The sequence below is a fragment of the Schistocerca serialis genome, chromosome 3 (genome assembly GCF_023864345.2).
Source record: "Schistocerca serialis cubense isolate TAMUIC-IGC-003099 chromosome 3, iqSchSeri2.2, whole genome shotgun sequence".
Taxonomy (NCBI): Eukaryota; Metazoa; Arthropoda; class Insecta; order Orthoptera; family Acrididae; genus Schistocerca; species Schistocerca serialis.
The window spans coordinates 606,317,748-606,336,874 of NC_064640.1; the positions used below are offsets into that span (position 1 = coordinate 606,317,748).

Consider the following 19,127-nt stretch of genomic DNA (forward strand, 5'->3'; position numbering starts at 1 on the left):
GCTATTGCAGCACTTCCCATTTCTTGTGCTGCAGTTACCCCCACCATGCCATCCTCCTGCTCCTCCTCCTCCTCCTCCTCCTCCTCCTCATTTGACTATTTCTTCTCAGACTACTGACTCACTGACTTCAGTGTTAAGTCTTTATGCTGACTTAGCTAATCATTAAGTAATGAATTGGATTACTCACTGTGCTGTGTTCAGTCATTGTTTTGGAATATTGTAGTCTAATCCCTGTTTCAAGGCTTGCTTCACCTTTCCCCTTTTTTTCAGAATTTTGATAGGTGTGCAGATGGTTTGGGGAAGTTGGTTTTAGTTGACATGCAATCCATTGATATTAGACTAGCTCATATTTTGCAAGTTTGGATTTTTCTTTCAGCAAACTCCCCCTCCCCATTCAAACCCTGCTCCCTGTTTGAATCTGTTGCATGAAAAAAGGAACTATAGAGCATTCGAACAATTCTTTTTTTGAAATGATGTGGAATGAGTCATTTTGCAGAATATGTATACATGATTAATTTTAACATTGATGAACGAAATTATGTTTTTGGTCCTGCTCACGCAACTACACTTAAAGTGTGTGTGTGTGTGTGTGTGTGTGTGTGTGTGTGTGTGTGAGTGTGTGTTTATAGAAATTTGTTAGCTGAATAGGGGGAGTTGTCCAGGAGACATGAAAATGATTTTAAGTTAGATTTTAAACTTGCTTTGCTGCCTGTCAGAGATTTCATGGTATTGGGCAAATGATAAAAAATTTTTGTTGCTGCATATTGAACTCCCTCCTCAGCCACTGACAGCTTTAATAATGGGTAATAATGGTCATTTTCCCCCTTTAGTATTGTGGGTATGGGCATCACCGTTGTTGTCACATTGTGATGGATTATTTATGTTGAATTTCATTAGCAAATATGTGTATTGTGATGACAGTTAAAAATACCTGGTGCTTGTAGGAGGTACCTACATGATGTCCGTGGGTGAACATATATTAGTCTTACTGCTTGCTTTTTTGCAATCAATACTCTTTCTAATTGGTGAGTTTCCCTGGAAAATTGTGCTATAAGACCACAGGGAGTGGAAATACGCAAAATATGTCAGGAGGTTAATTCATTTGTTTTCAAGATTAACAATTACAAAAATAGCAAAAGTAGCTGAACTTAATTGTTTGAGAAGCTCAGTAATATACTTCTTTCAGTTCAAGTTTTTATCAGTATGTACATCCTATTTAGCAACTCCTGCTCATGTGCTATATCAGTTGCTGGTGTGACTCTCTTTGTTGTACAGCACTAAATATAGTATGTTCTTTCGAAATCTTTCTGAAAACCATTTTATAATTCCTTGGAGAATACTGTTTACAAATTCTTCTGCTGTTTTCTCATTTATTATAACTCTATTATCAGTGGCAAAAAGTACCAATTCTGCTTGCTAAATGTTAAGAGCGTTTGCCATAAACGTAATTGCCACCATTACAGGACAAAATGTGTCACCAATAATGTGTGTTGACATCTTCTGTTTGTATGGTAGTGCTACAATATTACACTCAGAAAAACATAATTTTCAAACATTCAGAAGACTGATAATTAGCCGATAATAATAATTATGGTTTTTCACCTACAAAATTCTCAGGAATACACATATTTGGAATTCCATACACGGACTCGCACCCAGAAATATATCTGAGCAACCAACAAGAGGAAGTGATAAACGACTTTCACTTTTTAGGACTCCTGTTCGACCACAAACTATCATGGTTACCACATATAAGACAGTCTAAGACAACCTGTATGCAGAAATTAAACTCCATAAGCTTCCTCAGAAACGCTTCTTTTGTAGCAGATTGATTGCTTGTAGGGAAATTTGACCAATCATTAAGCTTGACTAGACTATAGGTGTATCATTTACAGGTATGCACAGGTTTTTGATTTAGACCTACTGAACCCTGTGCACCACATTGGAGCCAGTCTTGCAGTTGGAGCCTTCTACATGAGCCCTGTCAATAGTCGCCTTCTTGAAACACACATTTCACCTTTAAAGACACACTGTCCTGAAATCTTATCTAATTCTGTGGTTAAAATTTATTATTGGCTAGAATATTAAGAGTTACATATTGTTTCTCCAGTATCCCAACACCCATCTTCTTAGGAATTGTTTGAACAGGGAGAACAGCAGCAATTAGGCTAAACCACGTGCACCAGGAGCTCTTTTTGTTTGTGATAACTTGCTCACCTACTTCACTGGTGGAGCTTTTCCCATGGTGTATTCCTCGACATGTAGTGCAAATGGACCTCCAGTGTGGCAGTGAGGATCATGCAGATGGTAAAACTCATCACTGTAAGTTTTGTTCAGTCCTCCACGACTGTGCAACCTTTGCTCCAAAGTATATGATGAGGATGTGGCTATTCATTTATTGACAGAAATGTTTAAGATCAATACTCCCTTCACACTGTATTCAACATTTACATGGAGGAATTAGTAGTAATATGTAAAGCTCTCACACATGTAGACCTCATCTTGCCAGAAATATTTTCCTGCACAGTGATTCCCTTAAGGCAACGGCCTTGCTGCAGTGGATACACCAGTTCCCGTCAGATCACCAAAGTTAAGCACTGTCGGGTGTGGCCGGCACTTGGATGGGTGGCCATCCGGGCCGCCATGCGCTGTTGCCGTATTTCAGGGTGCACTCAGCCTCGTGATGACAACTGAGGAGCTACTGGACCAAATAGTAGCGGCTCTGGTCACAGAAAACCATCTTAACGATCGGGATAGCAGTGTGCTGACCACAGGCACCTCCTATCTGCATCCTCAGCTGAGGATGACATGGCGGTCAGATGGTCCCGATGGGCAACTTGTGGCCTGATGACAGAGTGCTATATACTGCTACAGTGATTCCCTCAGTAGTTTTGAGACAATTGAAAATCACTCACTGACTCAGTCTTGGTCTCTATGATTTGTGAACTTTTGTACAATGTGTACAATACAGGAACCTTTGTGGTATTCTTCTAGACACAGAGCCACATTGGCATACCAATCACTGATCAAGCTGATATATTAAATAATGAAGCCTCTCCACTGGACCTGATGTCAGTACGAATCCCAGAAGCTGTATTACAGGTTCATCTAAGATGCCGTATTTTACATAAATGGAGAGAAAAGTGGATGAACAATATCAGACTCAACAAACTCTGAATGATAAAAGCCTCCACCAAGAATTGGAGAACATCCCTTCACCTCTCTGAAAGAGAAGCTGTAGAATTGTCACATTCCTGTTGATCATACTGACTTCAGACACAGCTGCATACTACTCAGTGCAATTGCGGAGTGACCTTGTCACTCAGCCACATCCTTGAAGCATGCCCAGAATTACTTGACCTGTGGCATAGATTACATCTTAACAAGTCATTACTACAATGATGCTGGTGCAACAAAAGCAGCTCGTGTTGTAACCTTCTTACAGGAGGTGGCTATTGCTACTTGCCTGGAGGGAAGACGTCATTCCTTTCGTGAGGTACTATTGGGAAAATTTAGAGAAGCAGCATTTGAGTCTGTTTGTAAAACCAATGTAAATTTAGTGTAGGGACTGTGAAGATAGAGAAATTAGGGTTTGTATGGAGCCATATAGATAGTCTTTTTTTCTCTCTCTCTATTTACTTTTGTTCACACACACCCTTCGACCACTTTAACTTCACCTCCGCATCTTCTTTTATTGATATCCCTATAAATCATCACTTGCGACAGTGTCAAATTTCCTGATCTGAATCTATCCATGTAACTCACAAAACCCTTTTATTTTCTTGTGGATTATTGGGATAAAATGACTGGCAATCATGTTCTGGAGTCCTTTGGAAACCCAGTTCGTCATTCATGCGTCAGAGGGAGCTCATCATTCCCTCATTCCTATTCCATGCACTTGCTGTCTCTCATTCCTAGCCACCAGCCACACTCACTTCCAGCCCACCATCCCCCTCCTCAGCTCCTTCCTCCTATTGCCAACTCCAACCAACACAACTCCTCAAGCGAGCTGAATGGCAGTGCCAGTACTACGTTGTTGGCTGAGACTGTGTGTGTGTGTGTGTGTGTGTGTGTGTGTGTGTGTGTGTGTGTGTGTGTGTGTGTGTGTGTTTTGTGTTTTGAACAAGGGCTTTGTCTCAAAGTTTAGCAATTTTGTCTGTGTGTCGCCAACCATTTAACACTTCACTTAATACAGTGGGTTGTTACTTCTGTTCCTTCCATTATTTATATTCCACCAATGACATTCCACTAGCCTGTTTCATAGCTTTATTATTCTCTCTTTTAGTGCATGATGCCGGAGTCATTTCTTGTTTTAGCAGAACATTATACTTTATCATATTGTTTAAGAGGTCACTCATTGTGTGTTACTAATTAACATTTTTTTGTAGGAGCATGGAGGAAACACTGTTTATTGCTGCAAAGACGGGGAATGCAGAGAAGATACTGCAAGCTCTGGGTGTGTATTTTATTCTTTGATTTTCTTTTGCCTGTAGTTGTTACTGTTCTTGTTGTTTTTACCTTTTTAAAAGCAGGAATTTTTGTGTATATCTTATTTGAAGCTGTTGACTATTTCCCATTTTGTACATTCTTGTAGTAAAAGCATAGAAATTGCAAAGAAGAGGATTTATTGAGCAAACAGACAGTAGTTCAGCAACTAATAACCATCATCTGCATCCATATCTGCACTCTCAATGCACAATATGGTATGAGACTGAGGCTACTTCATGTACTGGTATTATTATTGGGCAGAGAATAATTTGGTTGGCATTGGTCTGCATGAACCATTCCACCTATAGTATTGTTGTAGTCAAGAATTACTTACAAGGGAACATCCCCATCACACCCCCCTCAGATTTAGTTATAAGTTGGCACAGTGGATAGGCCTTGAAAAACTCAACACAGATCAATCGAGAAAACAGGAAGAAGTTGTGTGGAACTATGACAAAATAAGCAAAATATACAAACTGGGTCGTCCATGCCTAAGATAGGCAATATTAAGGGCACTGTAAGGCGAGGAGCGCCGTGGTCCCGTGGTTAGCTTGGACAGCTGCGGAACGAGAGGTCCTTGGTTCAAATCTGACCTCGACTGAAAATTTTGCTTTTCTTTATTTTCGCAAAGTTATGATCTGTCCGTTCGTTCATTGACGTCTCTGTTCACTGTAATAAGTTTAGTGTCTGTATTTTGCGACCGCACCGCAAAACCGTGTGATTAGTTGACGAAAGGACGTGCCTCTCCAATGGGAACCGAAACCATTTGATCGCTAGGTCATAGGTCAACCGATTCCTCCACAGGAAAACACGTCTGATATTTTGTATACGACACTGGTGACAGCATGTGCGTCACATGACAGGAATATGTTGTCGACCCACCTAACTAGTACACTTGGCGAATGGGTGAAAAGATTCTTCTACCTTGCCCGATTTAGGTTTTCTTGTGGATGTAATAATCACTCCAAAAAAAGTGATGAAAACATAAGAGTTTTTCACGTAAACTGAAAATAAAAAGTTACAATTTTCGGTCGAGGGAAGATTTGAACTGAAGACCTCTCGTTCTGCACCTGTTCGCACTAACCACGGGACCACGGCGCTCCTAGTCTCAAACTGCCCTTAATAGTGCCTATATTACACATGGACGACCCAGTTTGTATATTTTGCTTATTTTTTCATAGTTCCACACAACTTCTTCCTGTTTTCTCGATCAATCTGTGTTCAGTTTTTCAAGGCCACTGTGCCAACTTATAACTAAATCTGAGGGGGGTGCGATGGGGATGTTCCCTTGTTAGGATATCACTATTGTCTATCAACAGTTCTCTATTTGCATCAGTTCAGCATTATGTTCAGAGTTCAGCAGTACTATGACCCACTTAGCATTGCAGCACAGAGCCATTACTTTGCCTCTTTGTGTTCTTTATTTCTGGTGCCATGTTGTTTCTCTCGGACTTGACAGTGTCATAAAAATCTGTTCATAGTTACCAAAATATCTGCTACCTATGAGGGCGTAATTAATTATCAACTGTTGAACAATATCCCTATGGCAGACCTTACTTACATTGCTAACAGTGTAAAAGTGATATTTTGAGACCGTTTAGAATACCAATATGCCCTGTGCACAAAGAAAAAATAAACTTCTTGCAATTATAACATTGTTTTCTTTGATTTACAAACTACAGTTATATTTACTTTCTGTGTAAGATATCAACAGAACCTGTTCTGGCTAGAGAGAGCCATATTACAGAGAGCCTGAAATGTGTCAGCTTCGGTAAGGTTGAATTTGAAATTTGAATCACTACATAGAGCTCCTCTAAAATAAGATTAATGCTAACAACACCCATAGTGTAGTATAATAATATGCATCCTAGTTGGTGCTATATATGCGAATTTCAGGAATGTTAATTAGTTTGTTCTTGTTCATTGTGCTGGGGGCTTGTGTGTCCCAAGAGTACTTCATTCTACTAATCTCATTAAGTGACTCAGTATACACTGTCAAAGAAAATGGGTACATCATTATAACTGCTAAGGTTGCGTGGGTAGGGGCGGGGGAATGACTGAAACTGTGTTAGCATGAAACCTCAAGGCTATCTGTGCAACCTGGTTGTATGAGACTTGTTCAGATATATAGGACTCTGGATTAAGGGACTTAAATTCACTAGCTGTTTGTAGGAGTAAAAGTATTTGCAGCTTCTAACACACAGTAGAATTGGTGCCAGCAGAGAGTAACTACATCCTATCACTCAAGAGAGCTTCAAATAGCCCTGCAAGGGAAGGACCTCAGGAACAGATTTTGAAGAATAATTGGATATAATGTATTCTCACAAATGTCTTACAGGTTGTATAGAGGAGAGTTGCCACCATTCGATTAACAAGGAGATCTCTCATCTACAGCAGGTACTTTGGACTAACTAGATTCCTAAGGATGCTTTTAATAGCAGGAGCTACAACCTTTAAAGTCAGCCACTCACAGAACACTCAGTTGCTGGGAAGTTACCCAGTAGTTATAGAATTTCTCTGAAAAGTCAGTTACAGCAAGGGCATTCTCTCTTGTAGACATGATCCATATTCACCCAGTAAATTTCATGAGTACAGCTGCATAGTCTTTGTTTCTTCTTTTTCTATTATGTCGGCTGTATATTTCCGGCCATCTGCAGAGTTAGCTGACCAAAGCTACAGTACACAACAATACTTGTTCAGTCGTTGTTAATCACAGGAAACTCAACCACCAGAGACATTTTCATGAATTTAATCTGTGGCTTCGTGCTAGATCCATGTTTGGATATAGATTTGTCACTATTAGCTGTACCGTAGCAATGTCTTTGCAAGTTTTCAAAGAGGGGAGCATATTCCAGAATTTGTCTAGGTTGCAACCACTATCTTTATTAATGAAAATTTTCACCAAATGAATTTTAGCAGCTTCTTTCATCACCAAGTCCCAAAAAAAAAAAAAAAAAAAAAAAAAATAAAAAAAATAAATAAATAAATAAAATTGAAGTGGGCACTAGAATTTCAACTCTTTTGTGCTGCATAGAGTTACCAGTATCAGTTTAGTGCTCTGTCTCAGCTGATTTGTTGGGCAGGAGCATTAAGTTACCTTTGACGGAACCCGAAAGTGCTTCTGTCTACAGTGTAGGGTCAAGACAGCAGCATTTTAGGATTCTGTTGTAGATAACTTGATACACTTCAAGGCTGGCATTTGCAGGATCTCCTGCAAGTGTGGCATTTCGCATATCAGGCATACAGCTCGTTCAAGCCAGGAAAGATGTATGGAACACCGTAGATACGCCCAAATCTTACAGCCCAACAAATTGGTCATGACAGAGCACTACATCGATACTGGTCGCACTGTGAAGTACAAAAGAGGTGAAATTATAGTGCTGATATCATTTTTTGGGACTCTGTAATTAAAGAAGCAGTTGAAATTAGTTTGGCAAAGAATTTAACTGTCTAAGACAGTAGTTTCAGCCTAGGCGTATAATGGATTCTGTCCATTTCTTTAATAAACTTGCAAAGACATAGCAACAATACAGTTAATAATGACATATCAATATCCCAGCATGGATCGACCATGTATCCACAGGTTCAATTTATGAATACAGTGTCTCTGGTGCTTGTTTTCTGTGGTTTAAAATGGTGGAACAAGTACAGTTGCATACTGTAGCTTCAGTTGGCTCACTCCGAAGATGGCTGCTGGAAGATGTATGTTGGAAACATTAGAAATAGGAAAAAAAAAATTCTGCTCCACTCTCAAAATTCAATGGGTGAATTATTACACAATGAAAACATCAACATGGAATTACTGGACTAATTGGAAGAAGAAGACATAGTTGGTATTAAGAATATAATGAATATATTCAGTGATGTAAGAATGCAGAGTCTGGCGGCGGTAACATAGATTAAAAAGTTCTTGTATTTCCAGTCACATCAAGTGATTAAAATTACATGAGCTTTCGACCAGACACTCCTTGACAATTGTCAAGTGATGTGAGTGCCAGTGGGCTGTTGGTATGCCACTTACATAAACTAGTTGCCAGCTATGACATCACTGGTGGCCACACCATCACTATAAATGGGCATAAGGTGACTGGGCGTTCGATGTGCATGCTTCAGCAGCGCTATTACTGGATACCATGCCGTGCTCAGCTGCAGGCCACTGTCTGTATTTAGGGTGTTACCGGTGATATTTATTTCAATGGCTTCATTAATTCCACAATCCCAGAACACAATAATGTACGCCATTACGGATGTTTCATTAAATTTTAGCTGGTATTCATTTTTTAAAGAGTGCTCTGCTAAAGCAGATATCTCAGGGTAGCATAGGCATAAAACCTCTCATGCTCCTACATGCATTGTCCGTTAAAGACACAGCAGGGCTCATAACGCATGGGGTCTACAAGATACCTTGTGAGTGTGGATAGATGTACACACTGTGGAACAGTGAGAGGTTTTATTGCCAACACTACCATGAGAAGTCTGCTGTAGCTGAGTATGATTTAAATCATGGCTGCCAGTTTGGTGAAGCAACCATTGTGGCTCACACTAACGGCTTCTGGGATTTTGTAATTAAAGAAGCCATTGAAACAAAAATCACTGGTAACCCTTTAAATAGAGACGGTGGCCTGCAGCTGAGTATTACGTGCGATCCAGCGGTGACACGATCGAAGCATGCGAATCAAACACAGAGTCAGCTTATGCCCATATTTGGTGATGCCGTGGGAACCATTGATGTCACAGCCAGCAGCTAGTGCATATAAGTGGCATGCCAGCAGCCCACTGGCCATCATACCACTTGACAATGGAATCACCTGATGTGGCTGGAAACATGAGAAATTTTTATTTAATATATTCAGTGGTAAGCTGAGGAAAGGATCTGCATTTATGTTGCCCGACTGTGCTGTCATTTGTCCATAATCTAATATGCTACCTTGTTAGCTCTAGGATATCAACCTGCATATGAGGTAGGAACATTGTGCTTGGTGTGAATGGCTTGTGTGAATTGTTAATGCGGTCACCGACTCTGGAAATAAAATTGTCTGGTATCTGTTGAGGAGAATCAGATATGTGAGACACAGTTCATCAGTTCATAAAGTGAGGAGCAGGTACTGTGGGGAGCCATAATATTCTCTCTCTCTCTCTCTCTCTCTCTCTCTCTCTCTGTGTGTGTGTGTGTGTGTGTGTGTGTGTGTGTGTGTGTGTGTGTGTGTGTGTGTACGAATATTCACTTGCAAAGATCTGCCTGAAGGCCATCTGTGATTGCCCTCATTCTCTAAAATATACATTGAGAAATGGGGACAATTTTTTAAATTTCGTTTCTTTTCACAGCTTCGGGAATAGCTGCTAACCATGCGTTTGAAGAAGCTAATATGGGAAGTGCACTCCACATAGCAGCTAGTGAAGGGAACCTTGCTGCAGTCCACATATTGCTACAGTCTGGTGCACAGATAGATTTAATGGATCAGGACCAAAATACACCTCTCATACTAGCAGCACAAGCTGGCCGTAATGCCATTGTGGAGTATTTAATAAAAGCTGGTGCATCAGTTACATTAAAGGTTAGTATGTGGTGGTGATGGCGGTGCTGGTGCTGGTGCTAGTAATAGTAGTAGTAGTAGTAGTAGTAGTAGTTGTAGTCGTCGTCATAACCATCATTGTCATTTGTGGTGATGCTTGTGGTCATAGTTATAGTATTACTAGCCAGACAAAAAGAATAAAGGCTCATCAGTAATTAAAAGATTATTATTAGCATTTGTTTATGCCAGTAACTGTGCTGAAATTTAATTTTTCTGCGGTTGTTCTATGTTTCGTGCAAATTGGGATTATAAAACAAATGTACGAATAGTTTAATGCAGTTTGTGTGTCATTGGAGTCTTTCATAACAGCATGCCTCAATAAAATTACCTTGATTTTTCTAACCACATCAAATTGCATAAAAATTTTGAACTTTCAACAATCGTAATTTTTGCTGCTAAAACTAAAAGCTGGTCAGATTGCCATGATGTTCTTTTCTGCATGAACCAACAGTGCCCCAAACATAATTTTATTTATTCATGGTGGTTTTTCGCTTTTGAACTGACTGTGATGAATGTGTTAAGAATCAACATAACAAGTGCCATATTTGCATTTCTCTCAGTCTATTGCTAATAAATTCCTTGAAAATTTTAGGAATACTTTTGGTTTCTGTCATAATGTAAGACACAAGTAATAGTGTGGCCACCAAAGATAAGAATTTATTAATCCACATCGAAGAACACACAAGCATAGAAGAAATACAAATCTGTTGAATACATCTGAGGACGAGTGCCTGCTGCACTGTCCTTATACAGGGAAAAGCTTGGGTGATGGGTGCTGTGCTGCTTGCACAAGTCGTGGGCAGCCTTGGGAGGCTGGCTCACACAGATGGTGATGGCGGAGTGTTTTAATCTAGCGTGCTGGCGGCCACACTCGTGGCACATATCCAAGTGTGATATACAGGGTTATAGCAGTTTCAATCCTGATATGTATTATCATCATAACAACACTTACCATTCGATTCAGAAAGTCACAATGATACGCGTATAGAATTGCAAAAGGAAGTGTGTGTTAAAGTTTAATACCTCATTGACTTTGATGTCATGAGGGAACAATATCTTGATTGTAAAGAAGGTGCTTGCATGTTTGCTGTAATGATAATAATTATTATTGTTATAAATATTTGGTTAAATGCTTAGTTTAATTCCTCACAAGCGTGTGATGTGTGCTCACTAATTTATGACTTGGGTGTAAGAATAAATGACCAATGGCTTTGCCGCAGTGGTAACACTGGTTCCTGTCTGATCACTGAAGTTAAGTGCTGTCGGGCTTGGATAGCACTTGGATGGGTCACTTTCTGGTTCTGCCAAGTGCTGTTGGCATGTGGGGTGCACTCAGCCCTTGTGTGGCCAATAGTGGAGCTACTTGATTGAGAAGTAGCAACACTGATTACGAAAACTGACAACAGCCAGAACAGTGTGTTATCAAATAGTTCATATATTCTAGTACAAGATGCACTTATTCTTATTCAGAACAACCCAATACAAAATCTATACAAATTTCTAACACCCAATCAGTTGAAGCATAAGAAATAGTAAAAGATTATAAAATGTGTATGCACCTTGAAACACAAACACTCTTAAATGTCTGAAGTGTATTGGTGTTGCACGCTGTTTTCATTTCAAGTTATCATATTATTTAACTGTTCAAAATCAGAAGTCCAATACACCTGTGAAAGTTATAGTTCATTGAGCTAATTTGGAACTCAGAATTACTATGTCTCCACTCAGTGAATACTCCAGAGAGTATGTCCAAAACTTTCCATAAAATTTTCAAAGTATTTTTACAACACATCGCAGCTTGGCTGAAAAAATTTTGTCTATAACTTAAACACCTTCTACGGATCAGAGAATTGAGTGACGTGGACGCTCTGTACCTTGACTGTCTACTAATTCCCATGCCATAATTCCTGTACCATGTATATATTACCAACTCCTTGTAATTTTTCCTTAGGAGGAGGTTCCATGCTTTCTCCTTAATGCAAAGCCTATCTCCCTATCCATAAAACTGCGCCTCTAGGAATTTTTCTGTCTGATCGAATATTGTTTTTACAACTGGCACAAGATCCTTCAGAATTCCTGCGCCATGCATTATTGGTCTTAAGGTCGTCAAACTTGGCACAGGTTCCTTATTTGGACTGCCTTACACAATGTCATTAATAGTTTTGACCCTTAACCAAAGATAGTACTAGATAATCTACAATTATACAATCAGAAACAGAAATAACTCATAAACTACTGCTCCAATTACAAAACTGCACTAACCCTGTGAATATAACATCTAACTAGACCCCAAATTTGCTGCCTGTAGCTTCGATCTGGAGCAGATCTTAATTTCAATCTGATTTTAATAAAATGCTAATAACTCGTGAACTATTGCTCACAAGAGAGTGAAACTCTGGCTCTTTGGATGTTTGGGCACCCTGAACACAACTCTGTTTACAAAAAGATAGGTCATAACAGAACAGAAGCTCATAACAGAACAGAATTTCAATAATAGGAAAATATTTTAACAACAGTGGTCTTATGAGCAATAGATCTAGTGGCCAGAAACTTTGTACTAATGGGCAGTTAGACCTCATATCCCTGCAAGTGGAAAAGAGTAGGCTGCATCCCTATAAAAGAAACCAACTAAGCATTTGTCTGAACTAATTAGGGAAACAATGGAAAATCTCTATTGAGATGACTGGATTTGAGTTTGAACTCCACTTCTCCCAAATAAATCTGCTGTGTCATATGCACACTTCGTTATATGATGAAGAAATTGGGGTAATGGAGGAGGAAGATACAGTAGAGACTGGCTAAAAGATGTGAAGGAATGAAATGTAGAAACCAGTATGGATGGTAAAATAATGTGGAAATAATTACATTGCAATAGCCTCAAGTACAAAGTCATTTTATTGACAAGTGATCTGACAGTTCATCATTTTAGGAGCATAAATGTATCATATTTGGACCAATTGAAGCACACATCCCAGTAAAGGCTGCCCAAAGAGCTGCAGCAATACACAGTGTACAAGCATGTCTTTTCACATGCAAATGATCATAAAGATGTTGAATAGCATCCTGCAATAGACTGTCTCTTATAAGTTGCACCTTTTGTTGCAATTTGGCAATGGTTCTTGCAGATTCTGGTGAATCTGGAGAATGAGTAAGTTCCTGCTTCACCAAGTCCTGTGTGTGTTCGATTAGCAAGAGATCTGCTGATCCTACTGACCAGTGTAGTTTTTGTACATCACAAAGATCACTTAATATCACTGCAGCCATATTTGGTTTTGCTTTTTCCTGCTGAAAAAGCACATCACCTTGCTGTCGAAGAATTGGCAGTAGCACAGTGGTAACAACCAGTACGATGTAGTGGACATTGGTTACTTTACCGTACAGAAACATCAAAATAATGCGACCATGAATTGTAACTGGTGCCCTCACCCCACACCATGAAACCTGGAACAGGACCTGTATATGTCGTGGTCAGATGCAGTCTGGAATAGGCAGTTTACCAGGTCTGTGCCATACATGCGTATGACTGTCTCTCCCGTACAGACAGAACCTACTCTCATCACTGAAGACAACAGAGTGCCATTCCCCTATCCAGGTGACTCTTCATGAAACCAGGGTAGTCATGCTTGGCAGTATTGTGGTGTTAGTGGTAGCCTGGCCAGAGACACATGTGATCCTAGTCCTGCTCCAAGCAGAAGGTTCCCAATGGTCCTTGGTGACACAGTATGTGCCACATGTGCCCAGATTTCTTCCCTGGATGATGTTTGGTTGGCCATTGCTGCTTGCACAATGTGTCAATCTTGATGTGCATCTGTAGTGTGCAGACATCCAGAACAATGATCTGTCCCACAGATCACTGTTGAAAGCAGAAATACAGCATCCAAACATTGTGCCCAACATGTGCAACGCGCTGTTGATATGTTCATCCACCTTCACGCAGGCCCCCAAATTGACCATTTTCAAGTGGCTGAAGTTGTTCAGCAGTAGTACATGCTCATTGACAGATTGTAGTAGTGACCTAGAGTGAATATTGCAAATGCTGGTCCCCTCTGAACTCGGCACACTTACTGCCCGTAGAGATAAGACAGAGGGTGTGCAGACAGGTCTCCTGAGCACCATCAGATTACTGATGACTGCAACAAATACATTATTAACATCACAACCCCTCACTATGCACATATAATACTCTGACATCACTGAACACTGTTGTTGAGGGTGTTGAATTTTTTCCAGCAGTGTATAAAGAAAAATAGCAAGATGCAAATAACAGAAGTAATAATCTACCCAGTAATAAATTACTTTAGTTACTGCTGCTATAAAGGTATAGTGAGAAAGAGACTGTATTTCATTTTGTATGCATAACCAGTTTTCTGATGTAATGAAAAAATAATATGACCATTGGATGGAAGTACAACCAGACACTGAAAAAAAAAAAAAAAAAACTGCAGAGTGCACATGGGGTATGAGAGCTATGAAAAAATATAAAAAATTAGATAAAAGTAAGTAAAAAAAAGCTTGCAACTGTCAATCTGATTAGCACGACGAGAAGACTGTGACCTCAGGTAATAACTTTGATTGTTGATGCCATGTTTGCCGTTGGTTTAAAACGAAGGTGAAGTTTGTCTTGTACCATGATTTCAGTACAATTCTCAATATCTTTTGCACTGATTTTTCCTTTTCACAAGTTACAATGTTGTTATCCACTCTGTATCACAAATGCATATAAATCACTTACCTCATATTTAATTTTCAGTGTGAAATTTTTGCCTTCACATTATTTGTTAAATTAAAATTCTGTTTCACAGAACAGCTCTACTGAACTCACATTATGGAGCATGACAGTTCAAACTCGTGTCTGACCATCCTGATTTAGGTTTTCTGTGATTTCCCTAAATCGACACAGGCAAAGGCTGGTATGTTTCCTTTCGGAGAGCACGGCTGACTTCCTTTCCAATCCTTCCCTAATCCGTTGGGACCAATGGCCTCGCTGTTCTGACACCCAAACCAACCATCCAACCAACATGAAGGATATAGCTTAAGAATGCTTCACGATCACTCTGATAGACATATGTTTTGTTCTTTTTCCTCAGGTTAAAGCACTGCATTGTTGTATTCAAAACTCTTTCACCTTATTTAGTGCCCCAGAAATTTTGTCTTCTTCTCCTCTGTTGAATGTAATTTTTGTACCATAACAAAACATTAAGCAGATTAGACTATAGTTGTAATATATTGCCAATGAAGTGTTTTGAAATTTTCTGGTAAGTTAAATACTTTCTTTCAAAAACACATGCATAGTAAAAAGATAGACGTAGATGGTGTTAATGTCTTACTTTAATTTCATTAGGTACTGCTATCCAGAGGTTAAACATAATTGTACAGGGTGTTGACAAAAATATGATATGAATACTCTCGTAATGTATGGGAGTAATTGGCACCCAGAACAGCCCGAGTCATTTCAAGAAGTGAGGAATTTAAATTCTTAATTTTGATCAGTAGAACTTTTTACAGTTTCTCAGACAAACACTTTCTCATTTCATTGTGAGATTCTCGAAGAAATTCAAGGCTATTAATTATTTTTTCAGTATATATTACATTTCTTGTTAATAATATTGAGAATTGGTGAATAAGGGTGCCAGAGAGGATTTGTTATTTTATCCTCAAGCTCATCAAACCAATTGTAAATATTTGTAACAATATTAGGATGTGGGTCATCATCTTTGAAGACACAGTTCCTTTATGGGAACTGTGTCTGCCTCATTTAATGTGTATATGACTTACAATGGTTCCATAAAGCACTCCTACTAGCCATTTCTTTCAGTCTGACTGTAGAGCCAATTGAAAATCAGATAATTTCACAAATGATTGCAAATTTATTTATTTATTCCATGTGATCTGATGGTACACAGTGTGTTGCAGATGTCGGAAAATATCATTTAACATTGTTATCATATATTAACACGGGTATATAGTATCCTAATGTATTATATTGCTCAATGTTTTCAAATTAACACAAACAGCAAGATTACTGTTCTAAGTATTCATTTACTGAGTAAAAACAGTGACACAACAAATATGACTTCACGGCTTTGCTAAATTTTATGTTGTCTTCGGTGGACTTAATACTAGTGGGAAGATTGTTGAACAGTTGAAGGCCCATGTGGAAAGCTCCCTTTTTACAACGTTGAGTGTTTGTACATATAACATGCAGGTTTGCGTTTTTCCTGGTGTTGTGTTCATGTATTTCATTATTTTTTACAACTATGAGGTCAGTTGGCACTATGTGGTTTCTGAAAAATTTTAGAGTCTCAAGAATGTAGAGGCAAGGCAGTTTAAGGATTTCCAACTTTCTGAAGATGGATTTGCAGGAGTCTCTGGGTTTGCTCCCAGTAATAATCCTCATTGCTCTCTTTTGGATTCTGAATGTGCTCAGAGCAGTTGGAGAATTTCCCCAGAATATTACACCATATTTTAGGTGGGCTTGTATGTAAGCGTAGTACGCACTGGTTAATGTTTTCAGGCTAGCACATGTTTTCAGTACACTCAATGCATAACAGCCAGTACAAATCCTGGCATTTAACTTTCCTGTATGTGTATTCCATTTCTATTGACTGGTAATTTACAGTGACAAATGGCTGAGAGGAATTTGCATTTTGTGTTGTGTGAAAGTTCATGGAAGCTGTCTTTTTGGTATTGATAGTTAATCTGTTGATTTTAGCCCAGTTGCTGAGTTGTCCAGTGGCCAAGTTCACAGCTTTTTGCACAGCCTCTGTATTCTCCCCTTTGAGGAGTACAGTTGTGTCATCAGCAAATATTATTTTTTTGTGTGCATCAACATTCAGGCTCAAGTCATTAATACACAGGAGGAAAAGTAGGGGTCCCAATACTGAGCCCTTGAGCCCTGTGGAACACATTGCTTTACAGTTTTATTACTTGACAGTATTTCGGTTATTGAGTTGCTTTGTCTATTAGTATATTTCTTGCTGACACTCTGCATCCGATTGGTTAGGAATGTAGCAGTCCAGTTGTTTGCAATTCCTCTGATACCATAGTGTTCTAATTTTTCCAGTAATATTTTGTGGTCAACAGTGTCAGAAGCCTTTGACAGATCCATAAATATGCCTGTTATGGGTTGTTTTCTATCTAACAGTTCTAATAGCGTATTTATGCAGTCATATACTGCAGTTTCAGTAGATTTGTTGCTTCTGAACCCATGTTGAGCTAAACTTAGTAAATCTCTCTCTCTCTCTTTCTTTTTTTTTTTTTTTTTTCCAATGAAGTCCATCATTTTTTTGTACATTATTTTTTCAAAAACTTTAGAAAAGCAGGATGAGATTGAGATAGGTCTGTAGTTATTCATACCTTTATTATCACCTTTTTTGAAGACAGGAATTACTTTAGAAAGTATCAGAGCTTCAGGGAGGATACCTGCCTGGAAAGAGCAGTCACAGAAGTGAGTTGATGGTTCAGCAATTGTGTGTTCACAATTTTTGATTACAGCTGCTGGGATACCATCAATTCCAGCTGAATATGAATTTTTTCACTCTCTGAGGGCTTTTGCAACATCATTTTCAGTGACTTTGGTAATGAAAATCGACTTAGCACATGTGTGATATTTTTGGTTTTCTGGTCAGTAATCTGTGTTAGGATTATTTTGGACCAATTTTTCAGCTATGCTCGTAAAGAAATTGTTGAAAGAGTTCACCACAACTTCAGGATTAGATATAGATTCATTGTTGAGTTTGATTTCTATGTTCATGTGTGAAGCTTTCAATTCCCCCCTTTCCCTTTTTGTGATATTCCACATTGCTTTTACTTTATTGCTGGATTAGTCAATGTACTCATCATTCTGCATCCTTTTTCTTGTCTTATCACTCTTCTTAGGATACATGTGTAGTTTTTATAGTATTCTGTTAGTTGGGGGGAGTCACTACTTTGTTTACATAATATGTGGAGTATTCTTTTATGTTTGAAAGAGATTTTTATAGCTGGTGTAATCCAACTCTTGTTTCTATTATTATTTCTTTACTTTCTCAGACGTTAAGTCTGGTTAAAAATGGAAAGTGATGCGGACCTTGATCAAGCGTGACTCCCTTTTAACTGTACGGTATATGTTATATTACATTTAGGAACTTTCGGGTAATTGAACATGTATCAATAATTACGGATTTCTGTACATTTATGTACTGGTGGATATTGTGTGGTATGACTCCTGTAGTTGATAGTATAATTGGTATAATGTCAACTTTATCCTGATGCCACATGTCCTTGACTTCCTCAGCCAGTTGGATGTATTTTTCAATTTTTTCTCCTGTTTTCTTTTGTATATTTGTTGTGTTGGGTATTGATATTTCGATTAGTTGTGTTAATTTCTTCTTTTTATTGGTTAGTATGATGTCAGGTTTGTTGTGTGCTGTTGTTTTATCTGTTATAATGGTTCTGTTCCAGTATAATTTGTATTCATCATTCTCCAGTACATTTTGTGGTGCATACTTGTATGTGGGAACGTGTTGTTTTATTAGTTTATATTGTATGGCAAGTTGTTGGTGAATTATTTTTGCTACATTGTCATGTCTTCTGGGGTATTCTGTATTTGCTAATATTGTACATCCGCTTGTGATGTGATCTACTGTTTCTATTTGTTGTTTGCGAAGTCTGCATTTATCAGTTGTGGTATTGGGATCTTTTATAATATCCTTGCTGTAATATCTGGTGTTTATTCTTTGATCCTGTATTGCAATCATGAATCCTTCCGTCTCACTGTATATGTTGCCTTTTCTTAGCCATGTGTTGGATGCGTCTTGATCGATGTGTGGCTGTGTTAGATGATACAGGTGCTTGCCATGTAGTGTTTTATTTTTCCAATTTACTTTCTTCGTATCTGTTGGTTATGTGATCTAAAGGGTTGTAGAAGTGGTTATGAAGTTGCAGTGGTGTAGCCGATGTATTTATGTGAGTGATTGCTTTGTGTATTTTGCTAGTTTCTGCTCGTTCTAGAAAGAATTTTCTTAAATTGTCTACCTGTCCGTAACGTAGGTTTTTTATGTCGATGAATCCCCTTCCTCCTTCCTT

The 19,127-nt window shown here is 38.7% G+C and overlaps 1 protein-coding gene across 5 annotated transcripts in view; it reads left to right on the top strand.

Annotated features, from left to right (window-relative positions):
* LOC126470490 (histone-lysine N-methyltransferase EHMT2) overlaps positions 1-19,127 on the top strand; it is a 279,877-nt gene that overhangs the window by 117,157 nt on the left and 143,593 nt on the right. For all 5 annotated transcript variants that reach the window (XR_007586217.1, XR_007586218.1, XM_050098362.1 and 2 more), the window contains 2 exons: positions 4,389-4,456; positions 9,814-10,043. Coding sequence is in view for 3 of the 5 variants with exons in the window: in XM_050098362.1 (XP_049954319.1) it covers positions 4,389-4,456; positions 9,814-10,043 (298 nt within the window). In the remaining 2 variants the exon portion in view is untranslated. The remainder of the gene's footprint in view (positions 1-4,388; positions 4,457-9,813; positions 10,044-19,127) is intronic.